Source organism: Centrocercus urophasianus, unplaced genomic scaffold (assembly GCF_019232065.1).
Source record: "Centrocercus urophasianus isolate 14NV4802_14NV808 unplaced genomic scaffold, USGS_Curo_1.0 seq_15, whole genome shotgun sequence".
NCBI lineage: Eukaryota > Metazoa > Chordata > Aves > Galliformes > Phasianidae > Centrocercus > Centrocercus urophasianus.
The window spans coordinates 34181859-34199129 of NW_024884697.1; the positions used below are offsets into that span (position 1 = coordinate 34181859).

The following is a 17271-nucleotide window of genomic DNA, read 5'->3' on the forward strand; positions in this document are numbered from 1 at the left end:
GTCTTCCTGAACAATAATCATCAATAGATCTCCGCTCAAGGTACTTGTATGGTCTTTCTGTGAGCCTGGGAAAACTTCTTGCACCCACAAAAATCTTCGGTAAGGTCTATTGCTCACTAGGTGGAGAGCCACTCTCTTCTCCTGATCAGATCCTAGTGCCTTCTGAGATGGAATCACAGAATCATAGAATGGCCTGGGTTGAAAAGGACCACAGTGATCATCTAGTTTGAACCCCCCTGCTGAGTGCAGGGTCACCAACCACCAGACCAGGCTGCCCAGAGCCACATCCAGCCTGGCCTTGAATGCCTCCAGGGATGGGGCATCCACAGCCTCCTTGGACAAACTGTTCCAGTGCGTCACCACCCTCTGGGTGAAAAACTTCCTCCTACCTAACCTAAACCGCCCCGTCTCAGTTTAAGACTATTTCCCCTTGTCCTATCACTATCCACCCTCCTAAACAGCCATTCACCCTTCTGTTTATATGCTCCCTTCAAGTACTGGAAGGCCACAACGAGGTCACCCCGGAACCTTCTCTTCTCCAAGCTAAACAGGCTCAGTTCCCTCAACCTTTCCTCATGGGAGAGGTGCTCCAGCCCTCTGATCATCTTAGTGGCTCTCCTCTGGATCCACTCGAGGAGCTCCACATCCTTCCTGTACTGGAGGCCCCAGGCTTGGAAGAGGTTCTGTGCGATAGGAGGTAACATCACAGCGCAGCCATTCCCACAGTGTGAGCACTGAGTGCACAGGGACAGTTGCAGAGCTGCTCTGTGCTGTGACAGCACTACAAAACTCAGATCTCTGCCGGAAAACCTCAGAACATGCTCTGACTTCATACGTTCCACATGCTCAGTGGCATTTCAAGTAAGCTTTCCTCATCTGGTTTAAAGAAAACACTTTTACAATTAACTAGCATTGTAATACTTACGTTCTTTTTCATGTGTTCACTTCTAGGATTATTTCTCAATAACAAAATATTTTTCAATTAATTAAATATTGGCATGAACAGTTGCAAAATTCTGACTTTTATCTGAAGAGATACATTTTGCGATGTGTAAAAGGTTTTAAATAGCTTGAAGAAAACACAGAATCATAGAATATCCTGAGCTGGAAGAGACACACAGGGATCACTGAGTCCAACTCCTGGCTCCAGACAGGACCACCCAAAACACAAACCCAAGCCCTGTGCCTGAGAGCATTGTCCAAATGTTTCCTGAACTCCAGCAGGTTAGGGCTGTGCCCACTGCCCTGGGAAGCCTGTTCCAGTGCCTGCACCACCCTCTGGTGAAAAACCAAGTGGCTTCAGCCACTCTTTATAAATTTTGCCCTCCAGACCCTTCACTAACTGCATAGCTCCCCTCTGGATACACTCCAGTAGTTTTATGTCTTTCTGATATTCCATACCTAAAACTGCACACAGTACACGAGGTGAGGCCAAACCAGCACAGAGCAGAGCAGGACAACCCCTTTCCTCACTTGGCTGATGAGGCAGGACTGGGTGCACCCCAGGGTACAGTTGGCTCTTTTTTTCCTTAAGTTACGTCTTCCTGTTCAGCAAATGATGATAATTAAATAAATTACGTAAGCATGAGTTTGCAGCTACTGAAGTCAATAGCAGCGCGTTTAGTAGCTTCAGTAATATAGGTTTTAGTCCAAAACTTTGCTCTGTTCATTAGGAATACAACAGGAGAACATACAGAAGCTGCAGAAAGGCTACCTCCTTAGGTATTGATGTTAAAAACAACTTTTTCACCTTAGAAATTACATAGACATTCACAGAATCATTAAAGACTGAAAAGACCTCTAAGATCAAGTCCAACTGTCAACCCATCACTACCATGTCTACTAAACATCCCTCAGTGCCACATCTCCACATTTCTTGAACACCTTCAGAATTGGTGACTCCACCGCTCCCTAGCAGCCTGTGCCAATGACTCACCAGTCTTTCTGAGAAGAAATTTGTTCTGATATCCAACCTGAACCTCCTAACATGCAACATGAAGCCATTCTCTCTCATACTATCACTGTTACAAACGTTTATTCTGCTCTCCATCCCTGTCTTCCAACTCAAGGGGCTGAGTATCATGAGGTAACTGATCTGACTACTGAAGAGAAAAGCAAAGAAGACATGAACAACCTCAGACTTTTCCACATCCTCAGTCCTTCTTCTGTTAATGTATTTGTAAAAACATTTTTAATTATCTCATACAATAGTGGCCAGATTAAGTTCAAAATGGGCTTTCATTTTTCTAATTTTCTCTCTGCAAATCCTAGCAACATCCTTGTACTCTTCCCAAATTTCCTGCCCCTTCTTCTACGGGAGGTTAAACTCTCCTTTTGTTCCCCAAGTCTCAGCAAAGGCTCCTTGTTCACTCACGTCAATCTTCTTTCCCACTGGCTCATCTTATGGCACATGGGGATGGCCTGCTCCTGTGCCTTTTAGATTTCCTTTGTGAGGAATGTTCAGCCTTCCTGGACCACTTTGCCCTACAGGAGAGTTTCCCAAAGGACTCTCCCAGCCAATGTCCTGAACAGTCCAAAGTCCTGCCCTCCAGGACTGCTAGACATTGAAGAGATTGGGATAAGCTTCTGAGTCTAAACATAGAAATTTGCAATAGAAATTTGCAGTTTCTTGCCTTCTCACCTTCCTGTATATTTCTGAAGGAAGGACATGAAAGTGTCACACAAGTACATGGTTTTAGAAAGATTTTCAGTTCATTTTAAATCTCAGTCCTTTTCCTCTATAGTTCAATGAATATGAGATCAAAACTAGATCCAGGATGCAAAGACAATTGTTTAAGGTAGTACTTGTTCTAATTCAATCATTACATCAGGATTAATTCTACTCTGTTTAAGAGGAATTGCTGTTATTGCAAGGTAGGACAGATTTTATTTTTGCCTTCTGGAAACAATACTTTTAGGCACACAACACTTTCAGACAAAGGATAAAGAATATCATAAGATGTGGGTTAGAAACAGGAACTCTACATAATGGCATATGATAAAAGCTATCCCCCTTTTCTGGTAACTACAGCTTACACTTACTCGCCTCCTCACCAGCTGTTATTCTTTTGTATGTGAAATGCATCCAAATCATTTCACATATGCAAAAAGAAACCAAAATCAAGTCCAGAATGGAACAATTCAAACATATGACAACCTGATACTGAGAAAAGCAATCACTTTAGTCATTCAGCTGATCAAGTCAAGCAGTAAATTGTTAGAATTTGATTTGCAGCCATTGTAGAAATTGGGAAATACCAGAGTTAGATAGAAAACCTCTTGGAGAGGATAACAGAGTTGAAGCATGCGTTATTGCCTATCCTTCCCAACCACTTCCTCCTGCAGCCAATGAAAAGCCACACTAGGCTGTGCAACACCTGGGCAGCCAAAGCATACATATTTTCTCCCACTTTTCAGTGCCCTTACTACAGTTTTAGGGGAATAAAGTATGCAAGTATCCCCCTCCCTCCACACATTTCAGCAAGTAACTCTCTACACTTCCATGATCTCCTTTAAATTACCCTCGTGCCAGATGGGAAATGGAGTAACAGACTCTTTGCTGATACAATGATGAGGTCTCCGCACAGCAAAGCTCTCACTCTATTGGTGAGATATCAATATCCTCTGCAAAAAGTATCTAACTTAGAGCAAAGATAGATCACAGAGGTACTTTCATGGAGACATCCAGCAATGGACAAACAAAGAGGACATGTAAACCCAAGCAACTTTCTGCAGTAGAAACACTAGCTTCTGCATGAATGCAGTAATAACTGAACTTCTACTTACCATCACTCTGAAACCTTTTACAAATCAAACAAAAAAAGGTAAGGCAAGGCAGGCACATCAGGAACAGCTAAATTTGGACACAAATGCTCGAAATTCGTCTCTTCTATAGAAGTTAATAGAGGCAGAGAAATATTCTGCTAAAAACAAAAGATCATTACAATTTGTGATCTAACAGGAATATTTTGATCTTAGTGCATTGAAATAAAATTGTTTTCCTAAAAGAATTTGGATGTGTATCACAGAAAAGCAAAATATAAAAAGTGCACAACAAATAGCAGAAGCTGGCATCAATAAAACCTGATGTTAGCTACTTACTTGGCTTGTATCTTAAAAATTATATGTGGGTTCTTCCTGATCTCTATAGTGGAAATTCTGATTTTGTCAGCAACTATTGTAAACAGGGTAATCTGAAATACAGCCACATAAAAGGATGTTTAAAACTGGGGCTCCTCAAAAAAGAAAAGTATTTTAGACAATGTGGCTTTTCTTTTTCCATGTTTATTTGTCTTCAGTGACTAACATTTGAGACAAAATGCCGTTGCAGAAAATTCAGATGCCTCTATCCAGGCAGAGGGTTACTGAAAAGAGGATCTGCAACAAATTTCATGCCCTCTAGCTAGATGAAGAAAGAGCAGATGTAACATTCTTGGTATTTCTAATGGAATAAAAAAATCTCTCAAAATCATGTTTCTGTATATTTAGAATAACTTGAAAATCAATCATGCAATGATTTGATTGCGCAGATTTCTTAGGAAAGGATACGAAATTTTAACATACTACTTAATTATTCATATTGTAAAAATAATTGCCAATTATTTTAGAGAGAGAAAGATGACAACAACCCTATATTCACAATAACAGTGTCTTAGCAGTATCAGGGCCTTCTGTAAGTTTTGTCAATCATTCTCTACTTAATGAATAAACTTTAAATGACATGAAATAAAATACAAAATCATGATATGCCTCCCATTCACCATGGCTGAAGTCTACGTAGTACTTCATATAGTATTACACATGGAAGCTTTGCAATAGGAATTTATCAGAGTAACATTGTTTTGATTGTTGTGCAAAATCACTCTTGTGCTTTAAGCTCCAAGAAAATCATTCATAACATCTTTGCAAAAACAGTGTAAAATGTACCTTTCTTATCCCACATAAATAAAAGGAATCATGAAAATAATTGTTTTGATTGTGTACAATAACTCCACTGCTAGTATGTATATTTGTCATGGATTTATTATCACTTAACTCCCACTGATCAGCTGTTTCTGTGCATAAAGTACACAGAATATATACTAACAACTCAATTTCCACAACAAATTTGGTTTTTTTTCCATCATCAACTGGCTACAGACAGCCAAGCTTTAGAAACTGATGTCAGAGAGCAATTAATCAATAAATTGTCCAATCCGGGGCAATAATTAAGCTAATATTCATCATTCAGAAGCCTCCATTCAGGCAACTGAAAGTAAATTTCAATTTATGTTTTAACAGTGTACCAACTCTCCTAACCTGCACCAGCACCACCTCGAACAGGGTGGTTGTTTCCACTGAAGGTCCATGGCAATGACAGACAGATGACAGCTCTGGAAACAGGCCCCAAATGTGCCACGCATCACTGAAGGACTCAGACAAACTGGCCCAGGGAATTGGTGTGGTGGGGTAGGGGTGGTGGGGTGGTCCAGTTTTGATATTGCCAGTACAAAACAGTTTACACTCCTCTCCTTTCTGAAGAGAGATACTGGTACTGGCAGGTGGAAGAGGATGTGTGGCCAAGTCACACAAGGGGCAAAGATGCCCTTCTTGTTCATGAAGGAGAACCACAGGGGAAGGCAGGTTTGCAGTAGGATTGTGAACTATGAATTCGGGAACTGGAACACAGAAACTTGCCCTACTAACTGCTCTCCAGCAGGAGGGTGAAGAACAGGCAGCCACAATAATAAACTAATTTCAGCATAGAAGTAATCAATGTCCCCTGGACAAATTTCACCACTCAGTAAATAAATCAAGCAATGACATAAGATGAAACAGAACATCAGAAGAACGTATTCAAGACCTGACCATGCTTAATGGATTTGGATACCCCTTAGCAGCAGCCCCGTAGTGGTGTCTGCAGCTCGTGGCAAAGACTTCATACAACAGGGAGGCAATAGGAAAGTCAAGAAGCTAGTTATGCTTCCCAGAAGTGACATGCAAATACAGCACATAATTGCTATACGGAGAAAATTCAGAAATTACATGTAACAATTAACCACGTGAATCCAAACAGAATCAATTGTTGTGACATTTCTCACCCCAAGTAGGCTTTCAAATATTCATGTTACTTACTGGTGTGTGATACATACGATCACTTTTTTGAGTAGCTTGCTATATGTATCAAATATCTGAATTACAAACGAGATTCTAAAAGGTCCAGGTATTATGTTCACAGGTACCATAATTTTATTTTAACAGTTAATGTCTTGAGCAATTGATTGAATCATAAAATATGAATTGGAAAAGGAGAGGACTTAAAATGTTCATTTTTTAGCAGTTGGACAGATCATCCACTCTTAAATTACAATGTCTGATAGAGGGTGAAGAAAAAAGCACAAGGGAAATTATTGAAGAAGAGGTAAAGGCTTAGTTTAATGACATCAAATCAAGACACGGAACTCCTGTGATGCCTCCTCACTTTTACAAAGCCATAAGGAGTAGAATGAAAGCAATATGTGGCAAAAAGTTTACGCCTCACTGCGTCTCCTGACAAGACAGGAACCTGTGATTCACAGATACAATGGTAAGTACCTTTCATCCAAAAGGATGATGAAGTATATTATGAAGTGACTTATAAAGTATATACAGTATTAATTATACAAAACCCTGCTATCTGGCACAGAAATTTAGCTATCACTGAGAGAAACAAAACAGATGATGAAGGCAGGAAATATAGAGCATATGCTATGTTGCTCATGTCCCCAAAGGCCTATTCTGTGTATGTTTTTCAGTGAATCTTCCTCTTTTTCTAACTGTCATGGTGAATAACGACCTGTGATAAAGATAGGCAATTTAGGTTCTGCAAGATGCAGCTCAGCAGGCCGCAAAGCTGCCCTCCTCTCTGAAATGCTAAGTGTAATAAATGGCAAAATGCTTGCCACAGTCCCTACCCTGCCTGTCAGCCTCGGTGCCTGCTGTGCTGATACTATGAGAACAGCTGCCCTTCCTGTTCAGGTGGAAACAAGTTTGTATTCTGGAGCTCAGCGCTTCTGCCCTTGTGGAGTGCAGGGCTGCAGGAATTCTCTATGCTTTCATCTGTCTGGCCAACAGCATGAATGAAGGAAAACTAAATTGACATGAGAACTAAAACAGCCATTTCCTCTTAGCTGACATTTTCCATTTGGCATTTCACTTTTGGGCATTCCTAGGAAAAAAAGAAAAAAAGAAAGAAAATGAAAAGATTTCACTCAGTATTTCCACCTCCAGTGAAAGAGGAAAGCAGTCAATAGGGAATGAGGTCCACCAGTCTGCCACTTGTTTAGCATGGGGAGCCTGAACGCCACTTGTCAGCCCCCAGAACAATGTCAGTTAGCACCCCTGATGCTGTGCCTTGTTCTGAAATGAAGGAAATCATTTTTCCTGCAGCTATTGCTTCATTTTATATAAAGCATTTAGTCAGTAAGAGGTAGAGGAAAGTCTAGTTTGGTGGACAGAACAATTTACAGGAGACATACTTGAATGCTGCAGCCACTGTTCTCGTAAATCTCTGAGTAGCTCACATTTGGTAAAGAAAAAACAAACCAAAAAAACATGAAGAGAAGAAAATAAAAACGTCTAATTCAGAAAAGAATCACAGAATCACAGTATCACAGAATGGCTTGTTGGAAGGGATCACAAAGATAGTTCCACAGGCAGAATTGCCACCCACAGGATCAGGCACTAGATCAGGTTGTCCAGAAGATAGTCCAAAAACTAAGCTCAAAATCCCCTGAAGAAAAGATGAGGTCTCTGTATCCTAGGAAGTATCTAGACTCTCAGCTGCTAAGAGGATTTCTTGTGTCTTCTTCACCCTTCTCACTAGCCCATTTTTTTCAGTCAAAGCAACTCACTGGATTAGACATGAGTAAGAACTATCTCTGGGATGACTTTTTTTCTGACAAATTGATTGCTTACTAAAAATAATTCTGTCAGCTTTACTGATTCTGGCTCATTTTGAAGTGGGGTAAAACAAATCTGTCCAAAGAAATACATTTCCCAACATTTGCATTATCTGTAGCAATGCTGATTCAGCTCAGAATTTGTCCTCTCATTACGAATTTGTCCCATGAATTGTGAATTCACAGAATCACCACGGTTGGAAAAGAGCATCTTGTAGAGCATTTTGTAGAACCATCAACCCATCACCACCATGCCCATAAATCATGTCACTAAGAGCGAGAGTTGGTCAGAAGAAACTGGAATGCACAGATTTTTGTTTCTCCATTGCTCACTTCCTTGGCTAGAGCAGCCTTTCTGAAACCTGCTGGTAGAAGAATGAGTTTCCTTAAACAAACAAGAATAACAGGTGCTTATTTAAGTAGTCTATCACTTGAATGGATTTATGGTAATGGGATTGAACTTTCACACACACACAAAAAGAAAGATCTGAATTTCAGCACTGACTTTTGTGATGAACTTTCTACTTCAGTTCAAGAAGTTGGTGCTGCTAACTTGTATTCCCAGCAGGTGAAACCAGACGATCGAAGTCTCTGAATAAAACCTGGAGCTGGAATATTTCAAGTTCTGCACTGTTATTTGGCTTTCATGGTTAATTATTCCAGTTATTATCTCAGCAAGAAATGTTCCTCTATATTTGCATGCTAGTCTTATATTTCATCTTTAATTGCACAGCTCACTTTAATTACTAGCCTGGGAAATTCTGGGGATGTCAAGGAAGAGTCTCTTAAAATAATGACTCTGCTAAGAAATAAGATTTCCTTTGCTGTTTGTGCATTAAAACCACTTCCTGCAATTATTCCATCACTCGTTACTCTGTTTTGGGGTTTTGCAAGGTCAGGAATACACTCCTCATCCATGAATAAACCTCAAATCACACAGAGCTGCCTTCCAGAGCTTTGCAAACAGGCTCTGCTGTTTCTCTGGGATTAATATGAACAGCCATATGTGTCTCTGTAGGACAATAGCTGAACATGTCGTTGCTGATAGCATAAAATACTACAAAAGGTTTTTCCTTGCCAGTCTACTGAAGCCAACAAGCCCATGGTCTCACATGTCTTTTAGATACCAAAACCCCTCCTGCTACCTAGATCACCCACAGTATTCCAGATAATCCTCTGTGTCATGAATTTCTCAGTACAAAAATGGGAATGATTTGTCAAATGAAATGTCAGTGAAAACAGTGGAGATGGTACTGTGATGATCATTTCATCTCTATTCAACAAAAATGAACCTTACAAAAGCTGAGGGAACAGCTGAAGAGTTCTCTGCTTGCTGCTTCCACTGCCATGATGTAGGACCTGGTTTTGCCACTGGCTTGCCACACAGTTTCTAACTGTGAGTTTATATAAAGCATTCTATTCTAATTCTAACTATATTGAATTGGAAAACTGAATTTAAAAAAAAACAAACCAACCACAAACAAAAAGCAGAAAGAAAGAAAATAGATTTCTCCAAGATTAGTTTAGCCGGCTAATATAATTTGGTCTGATTTTTGTGTGGTTAAAGTTGGATCAATTTTGATTCATTGCTGATTTACCCTTCCTGGGGATATAACATTTTAAAGAGTGGACCAACTCAGTGCCCCACCTTGCTTCTCTGCTTCATTTGCACTCCAGTAATAAGCTTTAGGCCAAGGAGTGAAGGTGCTTCCTTTTCTCTGTTCTGAACATCTTCAGAATTAAATCTATTAAGTGCTGGTTTCATAAAAGGAATGAAAAAGAGATCAAGCAGAGCTGTGAATGAACAGGTTAAAGATCTGACAAGTACTGTAAGTTCAAGCATGGCCCTTTAATTGTTGATTACATGCTAACTACTAGACACAAACTACAGATTTTTTTTCTAGCTAAACTCTGCTAAGGTCAAGCATTCAGTTGATGAGAGAGGACAAAGGAGATATGATGCTTCTCCAATAGTAATAAAGAAAAGAGAATGAGCCAAACCAGCCAATACAGGCCAGTTAAATACCTGGAACTAAAGCAGCCTGAATTCAGTTACAATCTTGCCTTTTACCGTGATGGATTCGGGGCAGGCTTGTACCCAGTAAGCAAATGTGACAGTAGGAAAACTGATATTTCTTCACCAGAGAAAAGGCTGATTTTTTTTTTTTTTTTCCTAACGCTACAGGGTGTCATTAAAGCTTCTGTCTGAGCTCTTCGCTGTGTGTCTCCTCTCCGGTCTAGTTCTAGTAACTCTAGACACCATGCCCTTTTCAGATGCAAGCTGCTGCAGCAAGCTGCCAATTCTGTGGTTACTTCTAGGGGAGATATTGTTTTATTGACAGCTGTAATGTTGGGATTTGAGTTAGGGTTGCATAACTAAAGTCTCTTACTTTATGAACTTAGAGAATAAGTCACTGCCTAGCTATGTCCTTCTGGTGGGAGATGTCATGCTAACGTATACTCACAAACCTAATGGGGCGAAATGTGTGCAGGGGTTTGATATATGTAACATATCTAGCAGGCGTGTAACTTCTTAGGGGAATGATGTGGGACTGTTTCCAGAGTCTTTTCTTCAATACTCTTAATAGTGATCTAATGAAAACAGTGTATCTGAGAACAAAAGGACCCTTTATACGACAGTAAGAAGAACCTCTGAATATATTTACAGAATTGCATACTGCTAGAATGCAGCTTTGACTGAAATCCCACAGACACACACCAGACAGCATGAATTTCTTAAGGAACTGGAAAACAGGAACAATTTTTCATCAAGTTTCAAAACCAGTTTGTAAGCTCTAAGAGTGGAAACGGGCCCTCCATTACGCTGATATGACACTGAACCACACTGAAATGATAAACAGCTACAATTAGCAGCCCGAAAATAGATGTACCTGTTGTGCTGTTGGGATAGATTAGCTGCCAGTGCAATTTCTTTGAAATCAACAGTGCCATACCAGCCACAAATTTCATTCATCATGTTTTATCATCTACTTTTTAATTTTGGGAACAATCAGACATATTGTGCGTGGTGGGCATATGGTGTAGCTGCAAACCAGACCTACCCTGAAACTATACTTGGTTATTTCCCTCTTTCCTGTCACAAAACCAGAAATCTGTAACAACAAATACTGTAACTTAACAGTTATGTCTTCTGTTATAGCAACTATGTTGACGTACCCGGGGATATTAATTCAACACACATGACAAAAAATTCTGTTCAGCATTTTTCATGACGCTAGATGGTAGCGATAGAGCATGAAAAAATAATTCTCTACAGCGCTAAACAGGAAGATTTTAAACTGTAAAATGGGCGTAGGCACTCATCTAGCATCCACTGGAAATAAGAAAGGTGACTTCTTAAAACCTCTTTTTAATAAAAAACAGTCAATTATCCCTGTTACTTAATTATTTAAAAAACTCAGTAGTGAAACCTTTAGATGAGTGCTACGTACATCTTTCACAAAGTTCATATTTAAGAAGAACTTTAATATACTGACTCTCCCTAAACATGACCTTTAAATAAGTGCTGCTCATGACCATTTACTGTTTCCTAGATACCTGGATGTGTTACAGTTGCACTCTTTGCTTAAGACACAGTAATTTTAATTATTGAGATCATCTTATGAAATACAAAATCCTGTACCTGTCAGGGAGAAATATAACTAGTCTGTCTCCTAATCCTGACCTCTGATCCTCTTCTAGGTTTATCAAATATTTTAATGACAGCAGGTAGCATCAGTGCTAGGTGTATTCCCTCCCTACAATCTGGCATAATTCTATAATTCCCTGCAAACGGGAGACAAAAGTACCTTTGTGCCAATGAGCTTTTAGATCCTTTCCAGCTATTCTATTCACTGTGTGACAATTCACTTTTCTTAATATGCCCAGAAAATAAGTTCAATTATTCATGTCTGAATGGTCCTATCACTGCTATGAATGGGTAACTGTAGAAAGTTTCTTGTCTTAAAAATGTTTTCTCACAGCTCTTGAAAAGTTCTTGGAAAAGCATAAAATCCTTCCTTTATACTGTCTACATGAATCAGGTTTAAAAACTACAGTTATAATAAAGATCAAATTGCTTATTGAAGGAGAGGCAGTTTAAACTCTCTTTAAGAGCTGGAAGCTGTTGTGAAGGGTAATCACAACCTCTGGTTTTCGCTGACATCTCTTTTTGCTTGCCATCATCTCAGCCATGATGTAATTACAGTTGAATGCCTGATGTTTCCTTCTGCGTGGATCACCTTTCCATTGCTGACAGCAGCCCAACCAACATCATATGGACACTGGTTCATTTGTATTCTTTCAGTTTTGAAAGATGTCAGTTCTGGCAGAGACAGAAGGCCACACAAAAGGCAGGAAGTGGGTATTCTCCCTGAAAGGAAAGTCTCTTTCTATGCTCTCAGGCACAGTGTGAGCTATGTGCTGAAGCAGAAAGGCTAATGACTTTTTTGTTTCTCCACTTTCCATTCTACCCTGTGCAATCATAGTTGTTGCTATTTAAAATCATATATGTGAGACTAGAATAACTTTCTCCGACAAGTAGAGCTCATTTCATTTATTTTAATCTCCACTAATACCTGCACCCTTCTCATTACTACCCACGTTCTTTCCAGGCTGGTGAGAGGATGGGAGATATTGACCTATATCTTGTCATGAATTCAATTCTCACCAGGGGTTTGTTTTGCTGCAAGAGAAAAGGGAATTCATTCACTAATGCAGGAACCATTAGCATGCGCAGTTATATCATCTGCTGAGAGTAAACTTCATTACCACAACCAATACAGAGCCACAAAACCTTAAAGACCATCTGAGCTCCTTTTAAATTTTTTTTTTACTATGAAACATTACCACTGATTTACTTTCGCAGATGTACTCCTTGTTAGTCTGATGACCAGCTTAAATGTTTTATTAGAAGAAGAAAAATCTCAGAAGGTTTTATTTCTTTGAGTACCACATTCATTTGCAGATTCTTTCCATCTTTTTTTCCTGTCTGTGGTAAGCACATAACTTGTAATGAAGATGAATGTTCAATATGATCTCGTAAATAAGACATTATGCAATTAACAGCTATTAATGGAAGTGAAGATTCAAGTTCTATTTGATTTTTTTTTTTGTTCTTTCTTTTTTTCTCAATGCAGTCATGCTAAATTTAGCAACAAGTGAGAACAGCTACATTCACACTGGGAGGCCAACACAAGTTTTTAAATGTATGCAATACATGTTCTCTTGCTAAAGCAAAAAGGATCTAATAATAATGTTATGAGGCCACTTGGGCTTTTCTTTTTCTCAGCAGGTAATATAATTCTTGCACTTTTCAATAGCTTCATAAAAAATTAAACCATTTTGCAGAAACATATTCCCCAACTCACTGGAGAACTGCGTGGGAGGAAGAAGAGAGAGTGATGAAAAAACACAGAAATTGTTTCAGGATGGTTCTTTCTGAGGACCTCGTTGGCTGCCTGTTTTCATATAATTTTAGGATGTACAGGCACCTATGCTGGAGCAATGAAACAATTCATCTCATAGATGCTTACCAAATAGCTACCAAAAGATATACAGATAATATGATGATGGGGTACATAACTTTTGAATAGCATGACATATAGCATTTGATGGAAAAGACAGGCAGTCCAATAATGACATGATTTGGAAGGATACTGAAACACTTCCTAGTGATTTCCTACAGAATATACAGCAAAAATGGAAAGGGAGTGCATGGTGGTATAATACGTGAGAGGACAGTCTGAAAAAAGATCCAAAATAAAGAATTTGTTTCATTAGAAATATAGTCAAGCAAGCTTTTTCACAGAGTTAGATTAAATGGGGGAGATCATAAGGCTGCATTTCTCTAACAAGGTCTCCTGTGATGTCAGAGAAGGAATGTAGCAGATTTTGCCACAAAAGGTCCTCTGGAAAGAAGATACATGGGACCCAATTAATGACCTTTGGAAAAGAAGAATGTGGATGGACTCTCCATTTATGTACTGATCTCTGTCAGCTGTTAATCAGTCAGGTCTGTGAGCTCTACACAATGAAAGCAATACTTCATTTCTGCCTAGTGAAATCATAGAATCATAGAATCATAAGGTTGGAAATGACCTGCAAGATCACCTAGTCCAACCATCCTCCCATTACCATTTTTACTGTAGTCTTCCCCACAGGTTGATCTTATACAACTCTTTTGAATCACTGTCTCATGACTGCAGTTGTGGGACTGACGTGGTCCAGATAGTCTTAGAAATCCCAGTGATTTGTTACCACTTCTTCCATCTTCCAGTCCTCATTTTCAATCTGAAAGAGAAGTATCTCCCCTTGTCATAAACCAGTGCCAGCCTTCAGTACCTCTGAACTTCTTCCTTATTGGCTTCTTTGCAGTATATGAATACAAAGCATACTGAACATGTAAAATGGAATAAGAGATTTAGTATTGATCATTATGGAAGCAGGAGAGTTGAGCTACATGAATAATTCTAACAGCAAGAAGAAATACTGTTAGAGAGCCACTATTCCCTTTCTCCCTTCCCTATTTTCAATCTAGGAGATGAAATAAGTACAAGATATAGGAAATGAGGCAAAATACAAAACATAAAACGAAAAGTAGCATGGAAAGGAAATGATTGAAAAGATCTAGAAAAGAAGTACACTTAGTCACCAACGTATAATGCATAAAGTCATACCACCTGATCTCCAGCAAAGAAACCAAACAAGAAAACTAATGTTTCTGAATGGATAATATTGTTGTTTTTTTTATTCTATTACTCCTCATTCAACTCTGCCACACAGTTTCTTCCCTACAGTAGTGCCCCAACAGCAGCTCTGACCTTATACTGAAGCTCTCCCATGCCAGCCTTGTCCCAGTCTTGAGAAAACCTACTGAAGGTACAATCTCCTGCACCCTCAAGGATGGTTAACTCCAAATAATAGCCTATTGGTGGAAGAGGAAAGTATCTGCATGCCGTTAATACCATCAGGTTACTCACCAGTGAATTCAGTGAGTAATGAAGCAGGTCACGTAACTGTGAGATTTGCAAAAATGCCTCTCTTAAAGAACAGTTCATCCTTTATCAGAGGGAAGTTACACTGGCAAATTTACAGTAATGAAATTTTTCTGGTGACCTTTTACTCTGTCTCTTTACATTACAAATAAATGCTACATCCTTCTAATTTGGAGCAGTCTAGCCTTCCCAGCCAATATTCTCTTAATTTACTTTAAAGTTTCTGAGATGACACAAGGTGGGTGGATTTTTTTTTGCTCTGAAATGAACTATTTTTTTTTCAAATAATTATTCATCCTGATTCACTGTTTTTTAGCCTTGCCTGTAGCTATTTGTGTGGCTTTATGACAGATAGGAAGGACAGCAATCAGCAATAAGTGAACAAATATTTACAAGCTATGGTTACCAAATAGGAGCTCCTAATCACAGCCAGGAAGACAAATGAACTTTAAACAGATAAAGACGTGATAATGGAGATTATATATTAACAGAACTAAATTACTGACCTGACTGCCAAGTTCATTCAGAACGTGCTGGCAATACTCTAAGCATATCTTCCATAAGGATATATGCAAAATTTACACAGAATAGAAACCATCTTACAAAGCAGACATTGATTGTTTTCCAGAAAATCTTTTCATTAGAATTTTTAGTTTTCTGTAAAGTTTCCACAAAGAACAAAAGATGTTTTTGAGTGAGGTCACATTCAAAAGACATTTGACACATCATGGAAGATGGAAACTGCACAGCAAAGATATTAGTTTCAGATCTAGACAAGCTAGTGACTTAAAGGTTTGGCTACAAATTTCCTCTAGTTTTGCTCAGAAATCAAACTAAAATCTTGGTGGAATCTCTCTGATAGAGTAAATTACTATAAAAGGCTGTTTCTGTAGAACAAATTGCTTCTGTATATTTTTTTTCCCTCAGATTCTGTTTTATGATATAAAGACAGAATGCTTTATTTAGAACTAGTCTCGTGTTTCCAGGCTGCGCTATGGTAATAAATGTATTTTAAAACTTATACCCCAGTCATCAGCATGTGTATACTATGTACACATAGACAAAAGGAAGTACTGAACGACAAAACAATTAAAAAAAAAAAAAGTCTATAAAATTTCTTCCTTATACCCAATCATTTGCTGTTTTGCAAAACACAAATGCACAGATATAACTTATCAGCCCTATCTCTGGGAGCAGAGCAGTCTTATTGCCTTCGAGAGGGCTAGAAAAAGATCTGCACACTTTTTTGGGGACTCTGGACCAGTTCTGCTGCTGCTGCTGCCAATTCTGTGTAATCAGCACAGTGAGGATAATACAGTTCAATAGCCCTAGTTCAAAAGCCTTCATATTTTCAGATTATTTTGTTCCGCTCCACATAATTTAATGCACAGGGGATAACAGAAGCCTTGGGGACTATTCCATCTCCTCAGTGCTTGTGTGATACTTGCTGTAATGCTAATGGGAGTTATATGTGTGCATCCAGGGAAGAACACATCATGGTTTTTAATATGCTAAACAAAGTGCAGCTAGAAACAAGTTGGGTTTTTACTTCAGCACAGATAACGAAATCAGGAGTCATGAAAACAGTAACAGGTTTTTAAAAATTACTATTCATTAAGCATAGTGCAGATAAAAGTCTCATAACTGCGGTATTAGACGTTTGTGATGGGCTTGTTCTGTGAACATTAATTTTATGACATGTATTAGAGACCTATGGCATAACAACCATACTTAACCATGATATATATCATAAACTGTATAAAAAAATATACTTTTATACGTATAGATAGATATGAACACAAACATCTATACATACAACTTGGGAGTTCCATAGGACAGAGTAATTAGGTATGCTTTTGTGAGGGAGTCCTTGTGCTACCTGGAGAAAAATGTATGGGGAAATCATAGATATGATCTGTTTTGTAGTACAGTTTCAAAATGGATACCACTTAAGGATACCATACATACAGACATGCATATCCACATGGGTACAAGTGGCAGAACACATAAAATATCAAATGGATTGCTTTGCAGGAGCACCTCTTTTCTTTAGAATGCTGCATCCTGTTCTTCATACATACCAACATTTCTAACTGTTCTATTCCATCTTGAAGTGACCGTGCTGTAAATCAGATTCACTTACGCATGCTCAGTTGGAACTAGAAAGAAACTGCACTTTGAAGGCCTCAATACATTTTGCACAATTGTAAGCTAGAGAAACCCTAAAGTAGAGAACGAGCTGAGTGAAGACTAGCATTGATTCAAACCCTTTTTATCCACTTATGAATCAAGGCTGGGAGTTAAACAAGATAACATGATTTCTAATGTTTCCAAGGGAATTTTTTTCTGCAGAAGAT

At 38.8% G+C, this 17271-nt stretch overlaps 1 protein-coding gene across 1 annotated transcript in view; it reads right to left on the reverse strand.

Moving 5' to 3' along the window:
- Positions 1-14802, reverse strand: part of PTPRR (protein tyrosine phosphatase receptor type R) — a 105044-nt gene extending 90242 nt beyond the window's left edge. The window contains exon 1 of the mRNA XM_042816407.1: positions 14741-14802. Within this exon, the coding sequence (XP_042672341.1) occupies positions 14741-14761 (21 nt within the window). The 5' untranslated portion in view covers positions 14762-14802. The remainder of the gene's footprint in view (positions 1-14740) is intronic.
- Between the last annotated feature and the right edge of the window lie 2469 nt (positions 14803-17271).